General features: G+C 41.7%; 1 protein-coding gene across 1 annotated transcript; it reads left to right on the top strand.

Annotated features, from left to right (window-relative positions):
• Nucleotides 1-6,823: 6,823 nt before the first annotated feature.
• On the top strand, nucleotides 6,824-19,752 carry fgf24 (fibroblast growth factor 24). The gene is made up of 5 exons (XM_033974682.2): nucleotides 6,824-7,297; nucleotides 7,465-7,501; nucleotides 13,167-13,344; nucleotides 15,830-15,936; nucleotides 17,888-19,752. Exons 1-5 carry the CDS (start codon nucleotides 7,266-7,268, stop codon nucleotides 18,158-18,160), a joined length of 627 nt encoding a protein of 208 aa, XP_033830573.1. The 5' UTR covers nucleotides 6,824-7,265; the 3' UTR covers nucleotides 18,161-19,752.
• The last annotated feature ends 748 nt before the right edge of the window (nucleotides 19,753-20,500 follow it).

Below are 20,500 nucleotides of genomic sequence, written 5' to 3'. Positions count from 1 at the left end.
AGGTGCTTACCAGCCTAGATATACACGTTATTGACAGCTTATGATATTTCAATTCATTTTCAGCCTTCTCCTTTTGTAACACTGTAATATCGAACGCCCATGGTCTCAAGCAGGTTTGGAGCAGTTTCACATTTCTTAAACCAATTTAGATTAGGCTCCGTACTTGTTATACTAACCACAAACACTAGACACTTGACTCGTTTTTTAAATTACTTGATAAGCCGGGCCAAAACCAAAGCAAGCCGCCGCAGCCCGAGCCCACAAGAGGTGAGCTTTATGAATGGGGAGAGCTGTTTCCCTGTCCAGTTAGCAAAGCTGTGGAGGAGCGGAGCCGAGGAGGGGAGGGGGGCAGCACTCCAGATAAGGTTACCCACAGAGATTAGCAGACAAGAGAGGGAGTGAGAAAAACAAGCAAGTTAAAGGTCTTGGTTTACCTGGCAGCCTATAAAAGAGCGGTGAAACTGCACATGCAAAGAACGTGATCTGAAGGGATTGTTCTCAAATCAAGTATGACAGAGTTTGACAAGCCTCGGTTCTGTTTGAAGCTTTACATTTGAGCCTTGTCACGACAGTGCAAAGATGTGTGTCTGCTCCACCAAGTCAAGCCAAATGTCTGCACCTTTATTCTCACAGAATGAAGCATATACGCATTTCTGTTACTACCACCCACTAGCCGCTGTGTTCCAAATAGGAAGTGATCATGGGGCGCTTCCGGCTCCATAGACCCTCGCTCCTCTCTGTATAACTGCTATGTCAGGCTTGTCATTTTGGTCTTAAATTGTTTGTATTAACCTGCTCTGCACAATCCTGGTATTTTTATTTTGCTATTTTGTCCGTAAATCAAGATATAAACATTAATAACAGACAAATGATGCACGACCTCGAGGTTGCTCCTTTCAGTGCAACAGGTTTGATTGACAGCATTGCTAAGCACCTTCTTCCTACTAAACCAGCAATGTGGACGGGAAGGGGTGTTATTCTCCATGCACTTTGAGCAGTTTCTTTTCATGTAAAGATTGTACAGATCCAGAGCCTCACTCTGGATTGGCTCTTTGGTTGCTATGGCACTCACAGCCGAAATTCCAAATATGGATCTCGGCTCCAAATTTGCCCCTATAACTGCTAGCCTTGATGAGCTTCATTTGACTTGAGCTGAACACTATGGGTGACATCGCAGTCCCTTAGTTCACTTCTATTCCGTCTATGGTTACTACGGTTTATTCAATTCAATTCAATTCAAGTTTATTTATATAGCACATTTAAAAACAACCTCAGCTGACCAAAGTGCTTCACATAAAATAACTAAACACATAGAACATCACACAATGAAGTATAATTACATTATACAAAAGAGCATAAAATACAATAACAGTGCAAGTACCAAGACATTCTATCTATACAGTATTAAAAGCCAGGGAGAAAAGATGAGTTTTGAGCCGAGATTTAAACTGAGTAAGAGACTCAGATAATCGGACAGACAAAGGGAGACTGTTCTACAATTTGGGCGCTGCCACAGAAAATGCCCTGTCACCCCTAGTTTTGAGCCTAGCTTTAGGCACAGCAAGCAGAAGCTGGTCAGCTGACCTCAGAGCTCTGGGAGGAGTATAAGGCTGCAGCAGCTCCCTAAGATAGGCTGGGCCCATGAAGTTGACATTTAAAGACAATCAGTAACAATTTTAATTTCACCCGAAAAGCAATAGGGAGCCAATGTAAAGTGCACAGAACAGGTGTAATGTGCTCCTGTCTCTTAGTTTAGGTCTGAAGCCGAGCTGCAGCATTTTGAACAGTCTGCAGACGCTGTATAGAGCCCTGGTCCAGACCTAGATACAAAGAGTTACAATAATCCAGGCGCGATGTGACAAAAGCATGTATAGCTTTTTCAAAATCAAGTCTCGAGTTTGAGCATGGAGTCCACAATCACTCCTAGATTCCTAAATATTACTCATTGTTTTGCTGTTTTTCAGTACAGGCATAGTTAATGGAATATTAACACCCCTCTCCAGGTGGTTAGCTTGAGAGCTGAGAGTTTCCACGGGGCACACAGTAACTTTTAGAGCACCTGGCAGATTCTACTTCTCACCTGTACACCCAACTCTTCATTTTCAATATTATGTTGAATTAACCAAGTTCAATTGTATCTCTTTCAGATGATTTGTTTACATCACATTACATGGTTTCCAATAGGTCAGTGATGTTGCAAGAGTTATCCTACTTTTTCTGTTTTGTTACTCCGTAGGCTCTATCTACAGGACATATTTTAGTGTGAAGCAGGGGTAAAGAGAGGGGAGAGACATTCAGCAGATTGCCAGAGCCATGAACTGAACTTGTGATGCTGAGTCCTTCATGGCATTCATGCACTGCAACTTAGATCTATAGACTATCATCCTTCACTTTACTTAATCATGTGCATTTCCACACTCAAATAATGTTACTGTGTCCTTGGAAAATGCTTTCCACAAATTTCTACTCCACTGTCTAGTTGATCCATTGAGGGAGAAAGAGCACCTGAACTATATCACAGTGCCAGCTCCAAAGGCAACAAGAGTTCCAAGATAAAGTAACTAACCAAGCCTACCTCAACCTTGGTGACCTTAGTTTTGGAGAATGCTAATAGCACTAAACTATGTATAATCCTGGTGTAAAAGTAGCTGCTATATGCATTGACAGGAGTGTGGGAATTTCACAGAGGATATCTCATTGAGGCTATAGGAGGAGGCGGGATAACGCTCAGCGCTTCAAAGGGCCCTAGCAGCCATTTAAGACCTGACAAAAGAACTTGGCAGATCAGTAAGTGAAGCCCAATGTACTACATTAGTGTCAGGACCCCCTCGGCGACCCTCCCACTTTGCACTTTCATCTCTGACACCAACATATTGACTCGGAGCAGAGGAGGGGGGCGGAGGGGGTTGCCCGCGTCCTATTCAAGACCCCAGGTGAGGCGATTGAAGCCGCGGGGTGACCACTGGCTCATATAAGCCACCCAGAAGCCTTTAAACTGCAAGTCACAGACGGGCGAGCGTGTGAAGAGCCCCACAGGACGGCCCTCTTCCTCTCATCTCCCCCAAGTCAGCCTCACCCCATTAGTGCACACTCACCCCCCCACACACACCCTGCTCCACAAACCCACCCAGCACAGGGCTACCAAAGACCAACCTCCGCCAGTGCCACCGGGTCGCCACGGGGTCACGACACCTTGACTTTGAAAAGGGTGGCAGAGAGACAAGCCACTAGCACCCAGGCCTTTCAAGTGTCACCTGAGGGAGAGGGAGGAGAGCCGGAGCGGGAAGCGTTGTAGTAATTTGTCCTCCGTCACACGTTGTTTGCATGGAGTCATTAAGGCCATTTAGAGGTTTGCCTTGAAGGGAAGAAGAGCAGAGCGGTGTTTAGAGAAGAGGCTGTGCTGCTTAAAATGTCCACCTTTTACAGATCAGCCAAGTGCAGTCTTCGGACCGATTTACTGTTTGTTGAAAGCATGAGCTGTCCACGCGTTTTGGAAGTGGTCCTCCAAAATACACATTTTTATAAGTAGTGATGTCACACTTTGTATTTATTATTTCAATATTGCAACAAAATTCTCTCAGCATCTGATTTGTGAGTGGAGGGCTAATCAAGTCATATTTTTCATACAAGCATTTCTTTTCTACAAACTTCTGTAAATGTTTTAAGAATATGTAACTACATATACATGGACTGTCAGAAAGAAAATCTCTCCTTATAGAGGCATTTCGTGGAAAACATTTAACGGTGGCATAGAGGTCTGGGCTTCAGTCTCATATCAAAAAGGTTGTAGGTTTGATTCTCATACAGGGTAGGGCTTCTCAGTGTGGAGTGTGTTGGTTAGATTCTGTTTTTTTTGGGTTTTTTTTTTTAATCAACACACATTTAAATGCAGGCGAAATTGTGTTTTTGTTGGCATGGATTCCAAATCATTTTATCATGTTTATGCCACTGCCATGACTTTTTTCCCCATTAAATGTACTGTAGTATCATTAAGGTAATAAATAGTAATTCCCACTGGGGATGTATACCACAATGCATCACATTTTATGTTGTTTTTTTGGAAACTGCTTCTATTTTTACTTGCTGTCCATTACATGATGCATTTGTGGCGTAAAAGCAAACAGTGCTCAGGTCAGTTAAGGCCAATTTTCCATATTTTATGCAACTGATATCATTTTTGAAACAAGCTCTTTACCATTGACTCCCATTGGTCTGCTGCCAGAAAGAATGAACTGCACAACCACAATTTATGCCCTGCAATCATACTTACCTCCCCACTTTAAAGGTAAACTATGGAACTTTTCTGGTGGGAGTTCTGTGACCTGCTTGTCTCCATGGAGATGTTGCTCTGCCTGGAATGTTCCACAATATGGCATTCGTTTAATATAAATTTATGAAGGTCTGATATGTAACCTGGTCTGGCGATGTGATCTGCTTGTTTCCATGAAAATACATAAGTTAAATGCCATACCGTGGAACATTCCATCCAGGCTAAGCAACATGGAGAAAAGCAGATGGGGGATCCTCCGCAAGAAAAGTTATGCATTGCAGCTTTAAGTCGAATGAAACATTCAACATAAGGACCAAATTAGCCGTTTTATCCACGAAGAAGGGATGAGTCAAAGGTGGCCACATCCAATGTACTCTGCCACCTCTCTGTCCCTCTCCTCTCCCCCTTCACTCTCCCTCTCCTCTCCCCCCTTCTCTCTCCCTTTTCTCTCCCTCTGGCTCTCTCTTTCTCGTCTCCCTCTTTCTCGTCTCCCTCTGCTCTCTTTCTCCTGTCCCCCTATCTGCGTCCCTCTCCTCTCCCTTCTCTCTCCCTGTCCTCCCCCTTCTTTCTCTTTCTCCTCTCTCCCTTTCTCTCTCCCTCTGCTCTCACTTTCTTCTCTCTCTCTTCTCTCCCTGCTCTCTCTTTCTCCTTTCCCCCTTTCTCTCTCCCTCTCCTCTCTCTTTCTCCTTTCCCCCTTTCTCTCTACCTTCTCCTCTCCCCCTCTCCTCTCTCCTTCTTCTCTCCCCCTTTCTCTCTCCTTCTCCTCTCCCGACCCCTTCTCTCTCCCTTCTCTCTCCCCCTCTCCTCTCTCTGTCTCCTCTCCCTCTTTACTCTCACCTCTCCTCCCCTTTCTCTCTCCCTCTCCGCTCTCTTTCCACTCTCCCCCTTGCTCCGTCCCTCTCCCACTCCCCCGGATGTACACTCATGCTCTACTGTCCCAAACCTGTGCTTAAATCAAAGATGACTGACTTGTACAGCGCTATAGCCCAGTATCACTCTCCACTCTAATTGCTGTTTATCAGGCTGCTCTCCTTTCAATCAGTTGTCAGGTGTCCTCATGCTGTAATCTTTATAGCTGATCAGCTGCATGGTGTGGGGAAGAAGAGGGATCAAACGGACCAGAGCCCTGTTTTGTCATAGGATTGTCCAATTATGTTAGGGATAATTACTATTTGGTTATGTTGTTGTAATATCGCTCCAAAACCCTCAGGCAGGCAAATTAGTCATGCTAAATGACATTACGTGCAGGGGATTACTCCATTGCGTCTTGGTTCAAAGAATCACAGTTTATGACTAAACATTTTATATCTTTTTGTTGAAACCAAACAGATGTGCCCTTTAAAAGTTAAGCCATAAACAAATGATTCTCGTGTTATTATTTTTTTCTGGATGATTAGATTTTGTGCGCAAGCAGCTGCCTGGATCTCGAGTTGAAATATCCGCTTCGCTCGGCTACTAACGCCCCTGCAGGAGGCCTTTGAAATGCCCAAGATGGGAAGTGTTCTATGTAATTATTTCGGATCATTTTGAATATCAATGGCGCAGGAATCCCGAGTATCCAGTTTTAATGGGACAATAAAGACGAGCCACAAAGCATTTTTTTTATTCTTCTTTTTTTATAATGTGTGCTCGTTTTAGTGTTGCCAGCTCTGAAAAGCTCGTAAACACATTCACACCTCCCTTTCATTTAAATGCGGATAAGTTATAGCGTATTACTGACGAGAAGAAGAAGGAGAAGAAAAAAAAAAAATGGAGGATGACCAGTACGCGCATTTGAATAGTGTCTGGAAGATCGCAGGCCAATCCACAAACGCGCGCAGCTTAAAAGGGGCAAATAACAACGAGTGGTTTCAGTGCGTTTCGACACCACGTCTCACTCAAATACGCATCTCCAAATAACATTGACAGAGATAATTAAGTAAATCGAAAAGCAGTAGCAATAATAATAATAATAATAATAATAATAATAATAATAATAATAATAATAATAATAATAATAATAATAATGTTATGTGTTATAAAAGTTTCATCATTTAGAAATTATTCCAAATAGTCATGTATATTTTAAATCTATTTGTCCCATTGGATTTAGCCATTCCAATGTTGTCTTAGTAATTATGAATAACAATACGACGCTTATCCAAACTTACACGACACACACACTAAGTATCACTGAAGACAAACCAAAACGCGCATAATCCTCTTGCGCCCCTCTTGTGCGCAGCCCACTGCCCACTGTGAATTGGGGAGAAAAAAGCCTCCTCGTTCTGATGGTCTCTCAGTCCCAGATTACCCTATCAGGTGCAAACCGCTGACATGTTTCCACCCACTAACAACAAGAAAGCCTCACTGTGCCCAAATGTGCAGCCGCAGACGCACAAACACCACTGACAGGCGGTGCTGCGCGTATCACCAAGACACAGCAGCGAGCAAGCGAGTGCTCCCGGGGGATCCGCTGCGCACAAGCTCCTAACTTTGGATTAGATTTTTGGCACACATCTTAAAGGCTTGTTTTAGGACGGAGTTTAGAACGGGCGTCTACATTCTGCGGAGCACTTGGTGGAAGAAGATGTCCCGCGCAAGGTGTAGAAATCCCCCGCAGGTACGGACGGACTAGAAGAGGCTCTGCGCCCTGGAGGATTCGGGGGACAACTTTTTCATAGTTATTGAAGGATTCTCTATCTTTTTTGTAATTTTGGCAAGTTTGCGCACAGATAGACTACTGGGTTGGGACTACTTTTACGGAGACATTTTTGTGGATTTCTTTGGGGGCTGCAGTGGATTACTCAGCCTTCAACAAGGAAGCGCCTGATGTTGCTCCCAGTAACCGTGTCCGGTGATCTATCGTCACTTTGGGATTCAAACGGCTCCTTACGGCGGATCTGTGTGCGTGCGTAAAAGGACGCGTAACGGCGGAACGCACGGACTATAGGCTTTTTTAACGTGGCTCTAATTCAAGTGGAAGCAGGTGTACTTCAGGTGTTTTTGAGTCATCATGTCTCCGTTGCCTTCGAGGTTTCTCTATCTGTAAGTGTTTTTATTTTCCAAAAACATTCTGGTACATTCTTACCAATAGAAGCCGCCATACTCTCAATATTTGCGCGTAGCTGTCATGCAGGTATTAGCTGCGTGTATTCTTCATGTAATCGCTTGTGATTCACTGTCTCCTCCTTCTCTCCCCTCTCTCCACATAGGTGTTTACACTTTCTGGTCCTCTACTTCCAGCTACAGGTACGTCTACTCTTATGATTTATTTTACCTTGCATAATGCGGTGTGCCATTTTAACACCAAATAAAACATTCATACTTGGTACAGGATGTAGATTTTGTTTTGAAATTGCAATACATTATTATTGCTTAGCAATTGTATGGCATAACTGTTTCATATTTAGCCGAAAGATGTTACTGGATAGCGACAGGTAACTTCACTCATGCAGTGCGTAATTGTGAGTCCCTTCGTGGAGAAGCAGTTTGGAACAAATTTGGTGCTATGGATGATTGTTAATTGGACTAGCTAGTAAATACACTTTTGTCACAACTAACATGTCAGGAGATGAATAAATAGGCCTGTGATATAAATAAAACACAAACACGCACGCTATCATTTATAATGAATGTTTGAGAGACACGCGTTTTTGCATAAGGCGTATCAGAACATTTACGCCCCTTCCATCGCTAGTGAGATCCAAATTCCTTCACATTATAGTGGCATTGCTAAGATATGATTAATCATTACGTCACACTTCCCATAAAGTTGCCAGAGCAGACGGAGTGTAATTGCCTGCAGCCCTGAAGAACTATAGCAGCATTAGTAAATCAAAGTCATTCATATTGCACGGCGGGCTAATCTCCTAATAGCCTATTAACCACAGTGGTCTCGAGCCTTTACAGTAAGTAGCCGTTTTATACGAGCATGCTGTAATAATAAATATTTGTTATTCTTTGAACACGTCGTTGGCGCTTGGTGCCTCGTTTTTGGAGCAGTTTCTTCTTTGAAGACTAATGATTTGCAGCCGTCCACTCCGCGCTAACGAGAGAAGATGGACCCGAGCACGCGCCCCCGTTGCTATAGAGCCGTAGATTTACTTTACGGCTGACGTGACAGAGCTTGTCCCTGGCATAGGCAATATTTAAAATGAGCATGTCCTTGCAATGAACATAAGGCAATTAGACCTCTTAACAGCAAAAGGGCAATTTATGACACCCTACTCAATTAATCCTCTACCGTAAACCCCTTTGAAAATAAGCAACAGTTGGACACCTGGCACCTTTTTATGTGATGAAGATTTGTGGATGCCATACAGCCCACTTGTGACTCTTTTCATTTGCATATAAAATATATTTACGTAAAAAAAAGAAAAAAAATAGCATATAACGCATTTATAAATAATATTAACACAAAAGCTATTAAGCCAATTAAGCATATATTCCTAAATGTTCTATTATGAAAGTCTCAAAATAATGCACAACAGGGTAATTATAAAGATGAGACACTGGGGATTAAATAATATATACAAAAAAGTTAGTATTTTTATTTATTTATTTATTTAAAACTCAGAAATAGCCATTTGTCCTAATCTCAGTCCACATAAATTGTACACGCTCTACATTCTTCCCCTGCATTTGGAATATTTTGTCTATGCAGAAATAAATGAGTGTTTTGGACATGCTGAAGTGCATAAGTAAAACATTCAGTGATATTTCCTGGTTTGGAGATTAACATCAGTTACTTGTATGTTTGTTGTGGTTAGGAAATGCAAGATTGCAGATAGAGATTTGAGAAGATATGCTGTAAATTTGTTGGCTTCGTGGTTTCACAGAAGAAGATACATATAATTTCAGGAATAGTTATGTGTCTTGATGCTTTTTCAATATTCCCTGCCCCACATAACTCTCAAATGTCACACAAGGGTGGGATACACGCTGAAAAACAACAGAAGCCACCGCAGTCGGAGTTGGCCTTTGAATGCACCGCCGGGGTCTCCTCCATAGCTGTGAATTGGAGCGTTTGACCCTCTCCTTTGTGTCCATGAGATTGTAAGGTGTCTGTGAGATGCCTGCGACAACTAGGCTTCCTCACTGGAGCAGAGTGCCAGGCGTTTGAAGTTTCAACCGTATCCGTTTCCATCCCATCTTTGAAGAGAGCTGCAGACGGCTTGATAAAAAATGTCGCTATAGTGTTCGCCCCGGTCATGTGCTTAGGCTTGCCCACTCCCCCCACGATGCTGAACCCAACTGCCTCGCAAACGCACCTTTATGTTTGTTTAGTGATGAGGAGATTTGGGTGAAATCCTTGTGCAGTTAGACCACAGGTTGTAGCGTGTGTGCGTGCGTGTGTGTGCGCGCTGGGGTTTTGGGTTCCTTGTGACAGGGTTGACAATTCGTGGGCTACAGCTTCCTGTTCTCTGCAATACTTTGGAATCTTTTTCCCATTCAAAAGATATATTTTATTTTAAGTGGTTAATCGCTATGGCAACAGTCCTAATTTCTCATCGTTCTGAAACCCAGGGTTAGATGGGGGCTTGACTGATGTTGTACAATTTTGGAATACGTGATTATAATAGTAACGGTACAAACATTTCAGGCTTGCCTTTGATATTGATGAAAAGGTCGACACAGATAAGAAAACATAATCATAAAAACACTCTCTTCTATCCATGGCTTTCAGAATGAAGAAAAATTAGGACTGTCGCCATATCGATTAATATTTGAAACAAAATTATATCTTTTGTGAAAAGTAATCAAATGTCCTTTATAACAGAAAACCAAAACTCATTAATGCAGTGCAATGTCATTTTCAATAAAAAATGAGTTCCTTTAAAGGCACTTTGTAACTTTTCTGGTGGTTAGTCCTCCACTTGCTTCTCTTTATGGGGTTATTTTTCTTTTAAAATGATCTAATGGTGGCACAAGCAGGTCTTTTTTGTCCTAAAATGTAACTTCCTCAAAATTGATACTAGCTAGTTTTGATTCTTGTTTTAATATTCATTAGTTACTGGCTATAAACCTAAGTACAAATATGATTTTTCCAACAAGTTGCACATTGAAATAGTAATTAGATCTGCTATTTACATATAAAATCAAGATTGAGCACATATGAAGTCCTTACGTTGTGAAGTATTAATATTTCAATTATTTTGTATAATTACAACATGTACTTTTTTGATTGTGTGGTTCATCCAGTGTAGTGCCATACAAAGGAAAATCTAATATGGATTCAGTTTGTCACTCAAAATATCAATGCTCTAATATTATAAATTCAATGGTAAATCCACAGGTAGACCTAGAAAGCATCAAAGCTTACAAAGCAACATCGAAAAACGTGGCTTGCATTAGCTGAATAATCAAAGCTCAATAAAAGTGCAGCGGGATAGTTACTACGCCTATAAAACCCTAATGGGAAGGTGATAAGATGTAATAAGAAGTCATTAGATGTATGTTTACCAACTGTGGCGCTGTTAAACGTTTTATCAGTTGACAGTGATTTGATAGTCAGTGGTAAATACATTGTCTCATTCCTCTCTGCAGCTGAAGCCAAAAGTGACATGACCAGAGTTGGGAGGTAACTAAATACATGTACCGAAAAATTTCAGAACACAAATTTTGAATAACTGTAGCCTATTCTGGTAGAGATACATTTTGATTTGATGGTAATCAGAATACAGTTATATTTCTAACATCATAGAGGGACATTGTGGTATATGGTAACACAATTTTGGGTTTAAACTCAACGGTATTAGTGAGAAAAATATAAAATTCAGCTAGTGGTGAGTGCATGGGCGATTTTTCATTCTTTCACTAATGGTAAATAAAAGCATAACAAACAGAAACAATCATAAAACTGCTGTAGTCCTCTGTCACATTTTTAGATATATATTTACACTATAATATAATACAATTCAATGTGAGAGTATACACAATACAGTACTCTGATTGGACAGAATATGTTATAGGTATTATAGGTATTAATATTCTATAACTAAATACATTTTCAAGCATACACGTTTTTTTCCCAACAATGGACATGACGTACATGCTTCTACCGCTAACGTGATGGGCGTGTTCTCTAAATGTCAAAACTACAGAAGCCCTGGCCCTGCAGTCAAGGCGTCGGATCCTCTAAGGTCCGCATATCTGGACTGTATACGTCATAGCGGTCAGCCAGACCAGCCCCTCTCGCTCCAATGACTTGAGCAGATATCGGAAAGCTACAGTCCACACTATGTTCCCCTCCGATGGGACATAGTTGAAAATCAGCCCTCAACTGGCGCGACACCTGCTTCAAAAGAACCGCGTTACGAGTCCCTAAGGAAGTTTGTATTGGCCATTTTTCTGTTCAATCGTGGTTGTGACTGTGCTATTAATTCACAGAAGTTAAAATAACAAGGACCCGCTCGCTATGTAATATGTGTATAATTAGCCACCTGAGAACGCCTGCATAAAAAGCCATTACCGTGCAATTACCAGAGCGTCCAGCTGGGAAATGGGATCTTGGCGTGAACGGAGATTCCAGCAGACCATCTAAAGTATATGTTGGCCTCTCTTCCTCCAAATGTTGGGTGACATACTTTCGGCGTTGCAAACTAACTCGGCGATTTCCTCTGTTTTTACGCCGTGTCAAAGGTGACTCGTAAACAGCCGCCTAGTCATTTTGGAAGGCAGTGTGTAAACGTAGATTAAAAATTGTTGCAGTGATGAGAGTCTTTCGAATTCATTCATTTCAAAGAGATATTCAGTAGGCTGGCTCATGTTATGCTAATGTACGTTTTAGAAGGTACCTAGATTGAGTTCCCTTTGAAATAATATTTAAGGTGAATCAAAGTTTGTGCTTCATCAAATGTGCACTATGTAACGTCTTTGGTTGTCATTGTGATGGTATTTCTTTAACTGGAATGTTACATAGCATGGCATAAATTTATCTCTCTGACGACAAGCCGGTTATATCACCAGGTAAAGTTACAGGTTGGAGCTGTAGAAAGGCAAGCCTGCTCAAAAGTCAGAAGAGATTCGTGTTAAGGGACTTTTGAGCAATGAAAACGGTAGATCGGTAAGTTTAAGGTCGTGCTATGGAACTTTTCAGGCTAACATCTTCCTGGAGACAAGCAAGTGGCAGACCCTCCACCAAAAAAGTCACATAGTGCACCTTTAAAAAACACACAACTTCAAAGCCAAATAGGTTTTAGTATAAAAAGCTTTAACTTGTGTTGCCTCATCAGCATCCACACATTTTCTAATGCTAGTCCAGTGCACAGTTGCGTAAAACCAACACAAAATATTCAACTCTTTTCCACAAAATTGATCTACTTTGAGTCATTCACACCAAAGAGTCGTTCACAACATTGGATTTGGTCGTGAAAGTCACATCTGAACTGTGTTTGCGCAGGTTAGGGGTGCCACTTGTTTTACTCCCGTCTTCCGCCTGCCGCATTGGTAATTTATGGACTGCTCCGAGCCTGCGGGCAGATATTTGTTTGATGATAGTGCAACAGGGCTGGATGCTTCAGGTGTATAATTGCTGGTGGCTGCTGGCCTGCTCGTGGAAATGGGAGACCAGGTTGCCCAATATCGCCCTGGGGCCTTTTGCATACATACCGTTGCGTCAATACTTAAGACTTTGCACTTGCCGTGAGATTTTCATTCACAGGTTCATTAACGCACTTGTAGCATAGTTAGCAGCTTGTAAATGCACTGCCTAAAATGTGCAGTTGAAAGTGAAGGGAAAAAAACAACAAAAAAGCCACATGCCTGCTTGTTATATCAGTTTTTAGCCCCCCGAGCGTCATATTTTTGACACAGAGCCCGTAAAAATAAGAGCGCACGTTATTATCAACACCTGTGCTATGACGGTATGTTTCTTCATCCTAGTTCTTTCTCTCTCTCCCACACCTGTGCGCAGGAGTCCCAGCAGAGTTCCACAGATTTCAGGTTTTACATCGAGAACCACACCAAGCACCCGGACGAGGTGAGCCGAAAGCAGGTGCGGATCTACCAGCTCTACAGCAGGACCACGGGGAAGCACGTTCAGATCCTGGGCAAGAAGATCAACGCTAACGGAGATGACGGGAGCAAGCATGGTATGGGTCAATGTCTTTGCACAATTGCATTTAAAATCACTCTACAAATATGAGCTGCACAGTTGTTGCTGTTTTCTTTGTGGTTTGTGGAATTTCTTCTCCCCAGACAAGTCTAGAATTCATGGGGGTAAACAAAAACTTCCCAAATTCAATGCAAAAAAATTAAAAAATCAGCAAAGCGTACTTAAAAGTGCACTATGTGATTATCTGGGTATATCTGCCCTTGTCTCTATAGAGATGTTATAAACTTGGCTTAGAAAATAACACAGTATAGCATTAAACGTATCTATCTCAATGGGAACAGCCAGGCAATGCCACCTTGCCACGTTACAGTTAAGAATTTATAATTATTTTTTTTCAGTTTTGGCAATAAAAACACCTGTAATTAAATAAATGCTTAGTGCCATACTATAAACAATTCGGGCAAATCAATAACATCTCCATGGAGACAAGCAGGTGGTGGACCCTACACCAGGAAAAAAAAATTCATGCAGCCTCTTCTCTTTAAATGAATAACTATATTAATTAGCAGTTTTCTACCAACATTAACATCTAGTGCCCACAGTGTACAGTGTCTACAATGTCATCTCCAGGGACTCAAGGGATTGGAAGTAATGGGATTTGAACACATAGTCTTGGTTGTGTGAAGTTAGTTGAAGAGTACCAAATGATCTCAGGTGGTCACTGTCATCCAGAACTAGTTGTCAGTAAACGGTTTTGAAAAAGAAAAAAAGTGCCAAAGTTTAATGGCAGACGTAGCACTTGTTGCCCTCCGCTGCACGTAGCTTGTCCCTCTCTGCTAACTGGTGGTGCTAATTTGAATGAGCGCGTTCCGTCACAGATGCGCCAGGGCGAAGCTTCCTCACTGCTTGTTAGAGCTTGAGTAGAAGCAGATCCAACTTTTTTCCCATGAGGCCTTGCCAATTCTACCCTCCTCCTCCGCCTCGCTCGCTTGCCCTCCCTCTCTCCCTCCTACCCATCCAGCTGCAGTACCTGGCACCTGTGAACTCTTTTGCACTTTCTAACGAAGCTTACGAAGACAGTACTATTTAGCTAACCAGCACTTAGCACATCAGACATGACGTATATTTCCATTTAGCTTTTGTGTTTAGCTTAGGATCTGCAAAGTTCACCTACTTTTCATTCAGGCGCCTCAAAATGGCAGCTCTCATTCTTCATTGGTTTTATTTAAGCATATTTATTATCTAGATAGAATTTTTCCCAGCAACAAATTTGTCTTAGCAATTGCTAGCAGGTCGGCCACCTAAGGCTTACAAATGGATGCGTTAGCTATAATTAACGTAGGAGTTTAACAAGAACGCTTCTTGTCAGATGACCCTATCCTAAGGTTAATATATACGTCTTTGAAAGCACATATTACAAAAAGGTGGAAATTTCTCATTGTACAAAACTACTATTGATAAAATAAGCCTTTTGTGAGGGTTGTTGTTTTACCGTTGGCACATACCACAAAGCATATATGTACTAGGAAGTTTTCCAAGAGATTACTGAAGTGTAGTGCGCCCACGTTTACAGAACTGTTCTAAAGTCATGGCTTATGCGGATTACTGTTTTGAAGTGCTTGTACAGTACTGCATTCCCTCCTTTGTAAACTAAATGCCTTTCGTTAGTGGTATTGATGACAGAGATTCCACTTTAGTGATTGTGTTGTGAGGCAAGGTTCTAATTAACTTAAAGCCCGCAGCTGCCAGTCCATTCATTTTTAAAGGATATTTTTGGAGGCTCTAAAAAAGACGGCAACAGTTTTATCTATAGATTCATTCCGCCGGTTGGGTCGACTTGCTAAACCAGTCGGCCAAAATATTGTCAAACGTTTGCCGATTCGGGCTGATGACTCCAAGTCTTTTAAAATGTCCCGAAGAGCTTCTAAAAGATCTAGAGGCAATCTTTCTCCAAACACTCACAAGATGGACTGGTTTTCTACTTCCCACTTTTGAAGGCTGAGTCGTGGGGAAGGGGGGTAGGGGGGTAGTTTGTCTTCTGCCCCCAAGCCTATCCCATCCCCTGGCCTATTCTTTCCCCCTGCTCCCTTGAGCGCTACTGAATGGCCCTGTGTGTTAAACAAATGGATCATCTTAACTTTTTGATTGAGTGAGCACAGACTAAGGGCAACTTGAAACCTAATCCTGAGGGGCACATAACCGCTCTGCAAATGTTTGGTCGATCTCTTTGGGTCTTGACAGGCGAGCACAGACAAAGGTGACCTGGCAGGGGTTAACATTTGGGAGTTGGGAGGGGGGCGGGCGGTGCGGGGAAATGAAAGGGCCGCCAGGATGCGTCTTTAGAGTGGATTAGTGCTGTGTCAGGTTTAAGTGACGCCGCCATTGTTGTTGTTTTAGCCCAGATCACTTCATACCATTATCACTTTTACCGCTCACTGTCAAGCGCATACAGGCTCATAATGTGGATGTTTGAAAGATTGTCGGACATGTCAGTTATAGTTTTTTTTGTTTGTGTCTTTCAGCTCTTCTCGTGGTGGAGACAGAAACTTTCGGAAGTCACATCCGAATAAAGGGCAAAGAAAGTGACCATTACATATGTATGAACGAGAAGGGCAAAATAGTGGGAAGGGTAAGTATCAATGCATAATATTAAATCATCTTAATCATATCTCCATAACTCTAATGAATAGGGCTGTAGGCCATTAGTCGTTTAGTCGATTAATCGGTCAACTGTGTCTTAGTCAGCCAAAATTTGTAATAGTAGAGTAATTGATTTATTTAGATTATAAGGTATATATAGGACAACAGTAGAAAGGAGAAGTTAATGAGTGAGTTAGCTGATGATTGGTACTTATATGTAAAATGGTAGATTAAATTCATGATTCACAATTATCTTTATATAAATATATTGCTTTTCTCCATAAATAGTTGGTGTTGCACAAACTCTCGTGCAGTTTTAGTCTAGTGCAGTTTGGGTCAGATTTATAGAGGTACACATTACTTTTACCTCATCCCCTTTTTAGTCGACTAATGTATTTCCAGGATATGCCCTACTAATGAAAATACTTGGTTATACAAAATAAAGGCATATGGCTAGTACAGAGATCAAAAATGAAAACGTCTATTGCGTCACATTTCACTTTGAGATCTTCTACAATCAGCAACTGGCTTGAATTGCACAATATGAAAAGCTTGTAAATTCCACAGTGTTTGCATGTTATGTAAATGACTGTAAACAACATGCCATTTCTAGTTGACTAACTGTTTTGGGTGCTTGTCCAATCACATAACTATCATGAATCAAAAGAAATTCCTTTGGCATGGCTATGTGTATCAGACTATGCAGTCAGCCAGACAAAAGTTAAATATTATGTTTTTAAACCTGTTTTTGATAGCATAATAGACTTGAAGGTAATCATTAGAATGAACACATTGCATTTTTCTATTGCCTCAGGGCACAGGTTGACCCCAAAATAGAGGTCTTGTAATTGCAATGGAAAGTCTGTGTTCTAAAATCAGAATCAATATTTGAAAGGCGCCCCTAATCCACAGTGAATTGAACACAACCCCAGATCTGCTTTCTCCTGCTGTTATTGTACACCCAACAAAACCCCTTTGATAACTCCCAGCCATTCTTCCATTACGTAATGGGCCTACTCCTTTGACACTCGATCAGTCAATTACAGACTGCAATCACCACAATGCATTGAGAGACTAATGGTCACTTAGGAGGAATGCCATTGGCGTTATATCACCTAGTCACACCAGGTGGCCATAGGAGTGAGCGGAGAGCAGGACCACGCCGACAGCAGCAGAGGCGCAGTGGACGCACACGTGTGATTCTGTGGCATTAATAAGTCATGCTGTCAGCGAGAGGGGCTGCACTCATTCACACACGCTCCCACTCTCTCTCAGCGCTCCTCTGTCCAAAACATGCACTTTCCCTTAGCGCTGGCCTTTACATTGTGCTGGGACATTACAATGCTCTGGGAAAGAATCGGCATGGGCGGGCTCTTTAAACAGCCACTTAAACTATGCACACAGGAAAATACCTAATTCGTTTTTCGATTAGTTTTTGTTGAACTGACCAAGTAGTATAGTAGTTTTATAAAACATGATTTAAAGGTGCACTGTGGAACTTTTACAGTAGGGACCCATCACCTGCTTGTCACTATGGAGATTTTTTTATTGCTAAAAGAATGTTCTGCAATATGACATTCAACATATCTATCAAGCAGTCATTTATTGGTTTAATTGCTCGAAAAGGACATGAAAACTTTAATTCTTACTGTGAGCCGGGTCACCTCTCCACAGCTCTGACTTGTAACTTGATTTGTTGCCACTACCTGCTTATTTTCATAAAGATAGATTAATTGAATGGAACTTTATAGGCAAACCAATAACATCTCCTTGGAGGTGGTAGAAGATCATCCATCAAAAAAGTTAAATAAAAAGCATTGTACAAGACAAAGTTGCCCATTGCAGTATAAATATTGTAGTATTATAAAGTACGAGCCAATACAGTATCTACCTTCTCAAACTAAGTACATTTAACTAATCCCTTGTTTGTTTTCTTTCAGCCTGATGGAAGGAAACAGGAGTGTGTCTTCGTGGAGGAGTTCCTTGAAAACAACTACACTGCTCTAGTGTCGGCCAAGTACAAAGGCTGGTACCTGGGATTCAACCGAAAAGGACGGCCGAAGAAGGGCTCCAGGACCACGCAGCGACAACAGGAAGTCCACTTCATGAAACGCCACCCAAAAGGCCGGGTAGACCCTGTGGAGGAGTTTAAATTCACTACGGTTACTAAAAGGACACGTAGGGCACGCCGGTTAAAAGCCAGGAGGAACTGATGGGGACAATGAATGGACAGCACTCACTTTTCTTGGGATAAGAAAGTAAACTGTATCAGAGAAAACGCCATGCTTCTTGTTGGGAAAGAATCACTTTAAAGACTCTTGAGACAGGCTTGCAGAACAAAAAAGTCAAAGATGTTTTATTTTTGTATTTCGAGGATGACTGAATATTTCCTAACTCTTGAATTCCTCTGGGTTGATGTCATGTGCTCACGTGTCTGTTATGTTATTTATACTGGATAAACTAAAGGACCTCTAAGGAAAAAAAAACTGTCGCCATCGTCCTCGGCTCTATTTGAACTGCCTTTTTGACAATGGGGATTGAAGAGCTGACGCAACGCTATAAAAATCAGCCAAGTAGAGATTCATTGGAATACCTGTCGCGTTTTGTTTGTGTTGCCCCTGACAACGCGGATCCCATACTTTCCACTGGAATCAGACACCATAGAGATGCAGCAGAGAGGTGGCCAACGCAGGTGTGACACTGCCCTGTGGAGAAACTGGGGAGCTTTGAGTGCAATATTTTACAAGTCTCTCTCTATCTCTTCCTCTTGTTTCCGTACGTCTCTTGGAAAAAACGGAATGCGCCAACTCTTCTTGAGATTTTCTTGACGTTTCTATGCAGCCTGTGATTCAGCTAAAACATGACATGCTTTGACTAGTCAGACATCAGCCACGGCTTAAGTCCCGTTTAAATGCTTGAAAAAACAAAAACACCACACTCTGGCTTGTATGTGATTCAATGTTCCACATGGTCTTCCAATTTTTTGAAATAAGGAGATGGGGAGGTGGTCAGTCCCATGCAATGCTAGTTTGGTCAGCCAGCCACTCACATTTAGTCCCTACTCTATAGAATTAGACATGCTGTTAAAGCTACTATTTATAACGAGATTGGCCGACCTGTTGTATTTTCACATAACACCACTAGATGCTACCTATGTTGCTATTGTCTGACAGGCTACCTTTTGCCTGACAGAAGAAGACCAGAGAGCACAGGTGAACAAAGGCCAGGTGAGGGGCAGCTTTCACATCTGCCATCTACTGGTGAAAAAAATCAAATAAACTTACTGATGATTGCGCTACTTGCCGCTGTGTGAAACTTGGTTATAATTATACTTAGGACTTGGTGGTCAGGGATTTTACAAATTTAGCACCTTCGTTGTGCAATTTGTTAGATAACGAGAATCATTTAAAGAAATTCAAAATGATCAGTTGGCTGGCCAGGTTAGGACAATGTGCTCTTGTTAAAGTTGCCCTGTTACTGTCTTAATGTGTGAGATGGAGCTTGTTGGGTTGGGTGATGAAGACTTCTACCTCTATGTTCTATGTGTTGTTGTGTCCACGTTTCCTCTTTAACTGAATGACAGGTTCAAATGCTTTTGGAAAAATCTGTACTCACTAGACATCCACAGCTCCTTTCTGTGCCTCTCTCACCACTAGTATATATCCACCTGTCTGCTCGCAGGACTTTGTATGAGTTGCTACTAACAACATGACACATGTATGACTTTTTTAAAACAAATGTAAACAAAAATAATTTTATGACTATTATAAGATATTTATTGCCTCCCTTTGTAAATAAAATGTGCTGAGTTTTATTTGGCCTCTGTTAATAAAATGAGGATTATATTTTAAAAGTGAATATTTGTGTGTTTCTTACTCTCAGAGCAGTGACAGTGACATTGGGCTGCACTGGGGACGTGCGCATTCCCATCCCACATAAGACTGATGGAGCAGGTAGACACTGGTTGGACATAAAGTACATTCCTTTCTGTGCATTCTGCCAAGGTATGCATTTTATATACAAAGCCTTGCTTTTAAGGTCAGTGGTTAAAAATGGAGAAAGAACCATTCCAGTATTTCCCTGAAGGATTAGGGTTATGGGTTGGAGACTTTGTGTGGGGCTGTTACTGCTATTTTAGTGATCATAAACACAGTATCATCTGACACATTACATTACCTTTCCGCTGAACAGATCTGCAGTTATTTGCATTTGCATGCTTCCACCGTGTTATTGGATTGCAGTTGTTTTCATGGTGCAAAAGGCTTGAGCTACTACAACTGGCTGCTCTTGAACTAGCTCCTCCAGAGCAAGCCAAGCCTACAGAAAGCAAGATACATGTGAAAAATATTTTCATAAAGAGGAGATCAGTAGCTTTTTGAGAGTTGGGTTGTGTATATTTCACTTAATCCACATGTGTCAATCCCATTTGCTTACCTGTTTACATCTGATCTAAAAGGTGCACAGTTGTCTGGATGTTTCGTGGGGTGCAATCATATTTCCCAAACCTCCTTACACTTAAAAACACAAATTATTCTGATATAGCCACTCCGTTC

The sequence above is a fragment of the Periophthalmus magnuspinnatus genome, chromosome 10, assembly GCF_009829125.3.
Source record: "Periophthalmus magnuspinnatus isolate fPerMag1 chromosome 10, fPerMag1.2.pri, whole genome shotgun sequence".
Taxonomy (NCBI): Eukaryota; Metazoa; Chordata; class Actinopteri; order Gobiiformes; family Gobiidae; genus Periophthalmus; species Periophthalmus magnuspinnatus.
This window is presented reverse-complemented; position numbering and strand designations above follow the sequence as displayed.

Coding starts and splice junctions, on each gene's coding strand:
- fgf24 (XM_033974682.2), top strand. CDS start 7,266: ATGTCTCCGTTGCCTTCGAGGTTTCTCTATCT. Junction 7,502..13,166: donor TCCTCTACTTCCAGCTACAG/GTACGTCTACTC, acceptor ACCTGTGCGCAG/GAGTCCCAGCAGAGTTCCAC. Junction 15,937..17,887: donor AGGGCAAAATAGTGGGAAGG/GTAAGTATCAAT, acceptor GTTTTCTTTCAG/CCTGATGGAAGGAAACAGGA.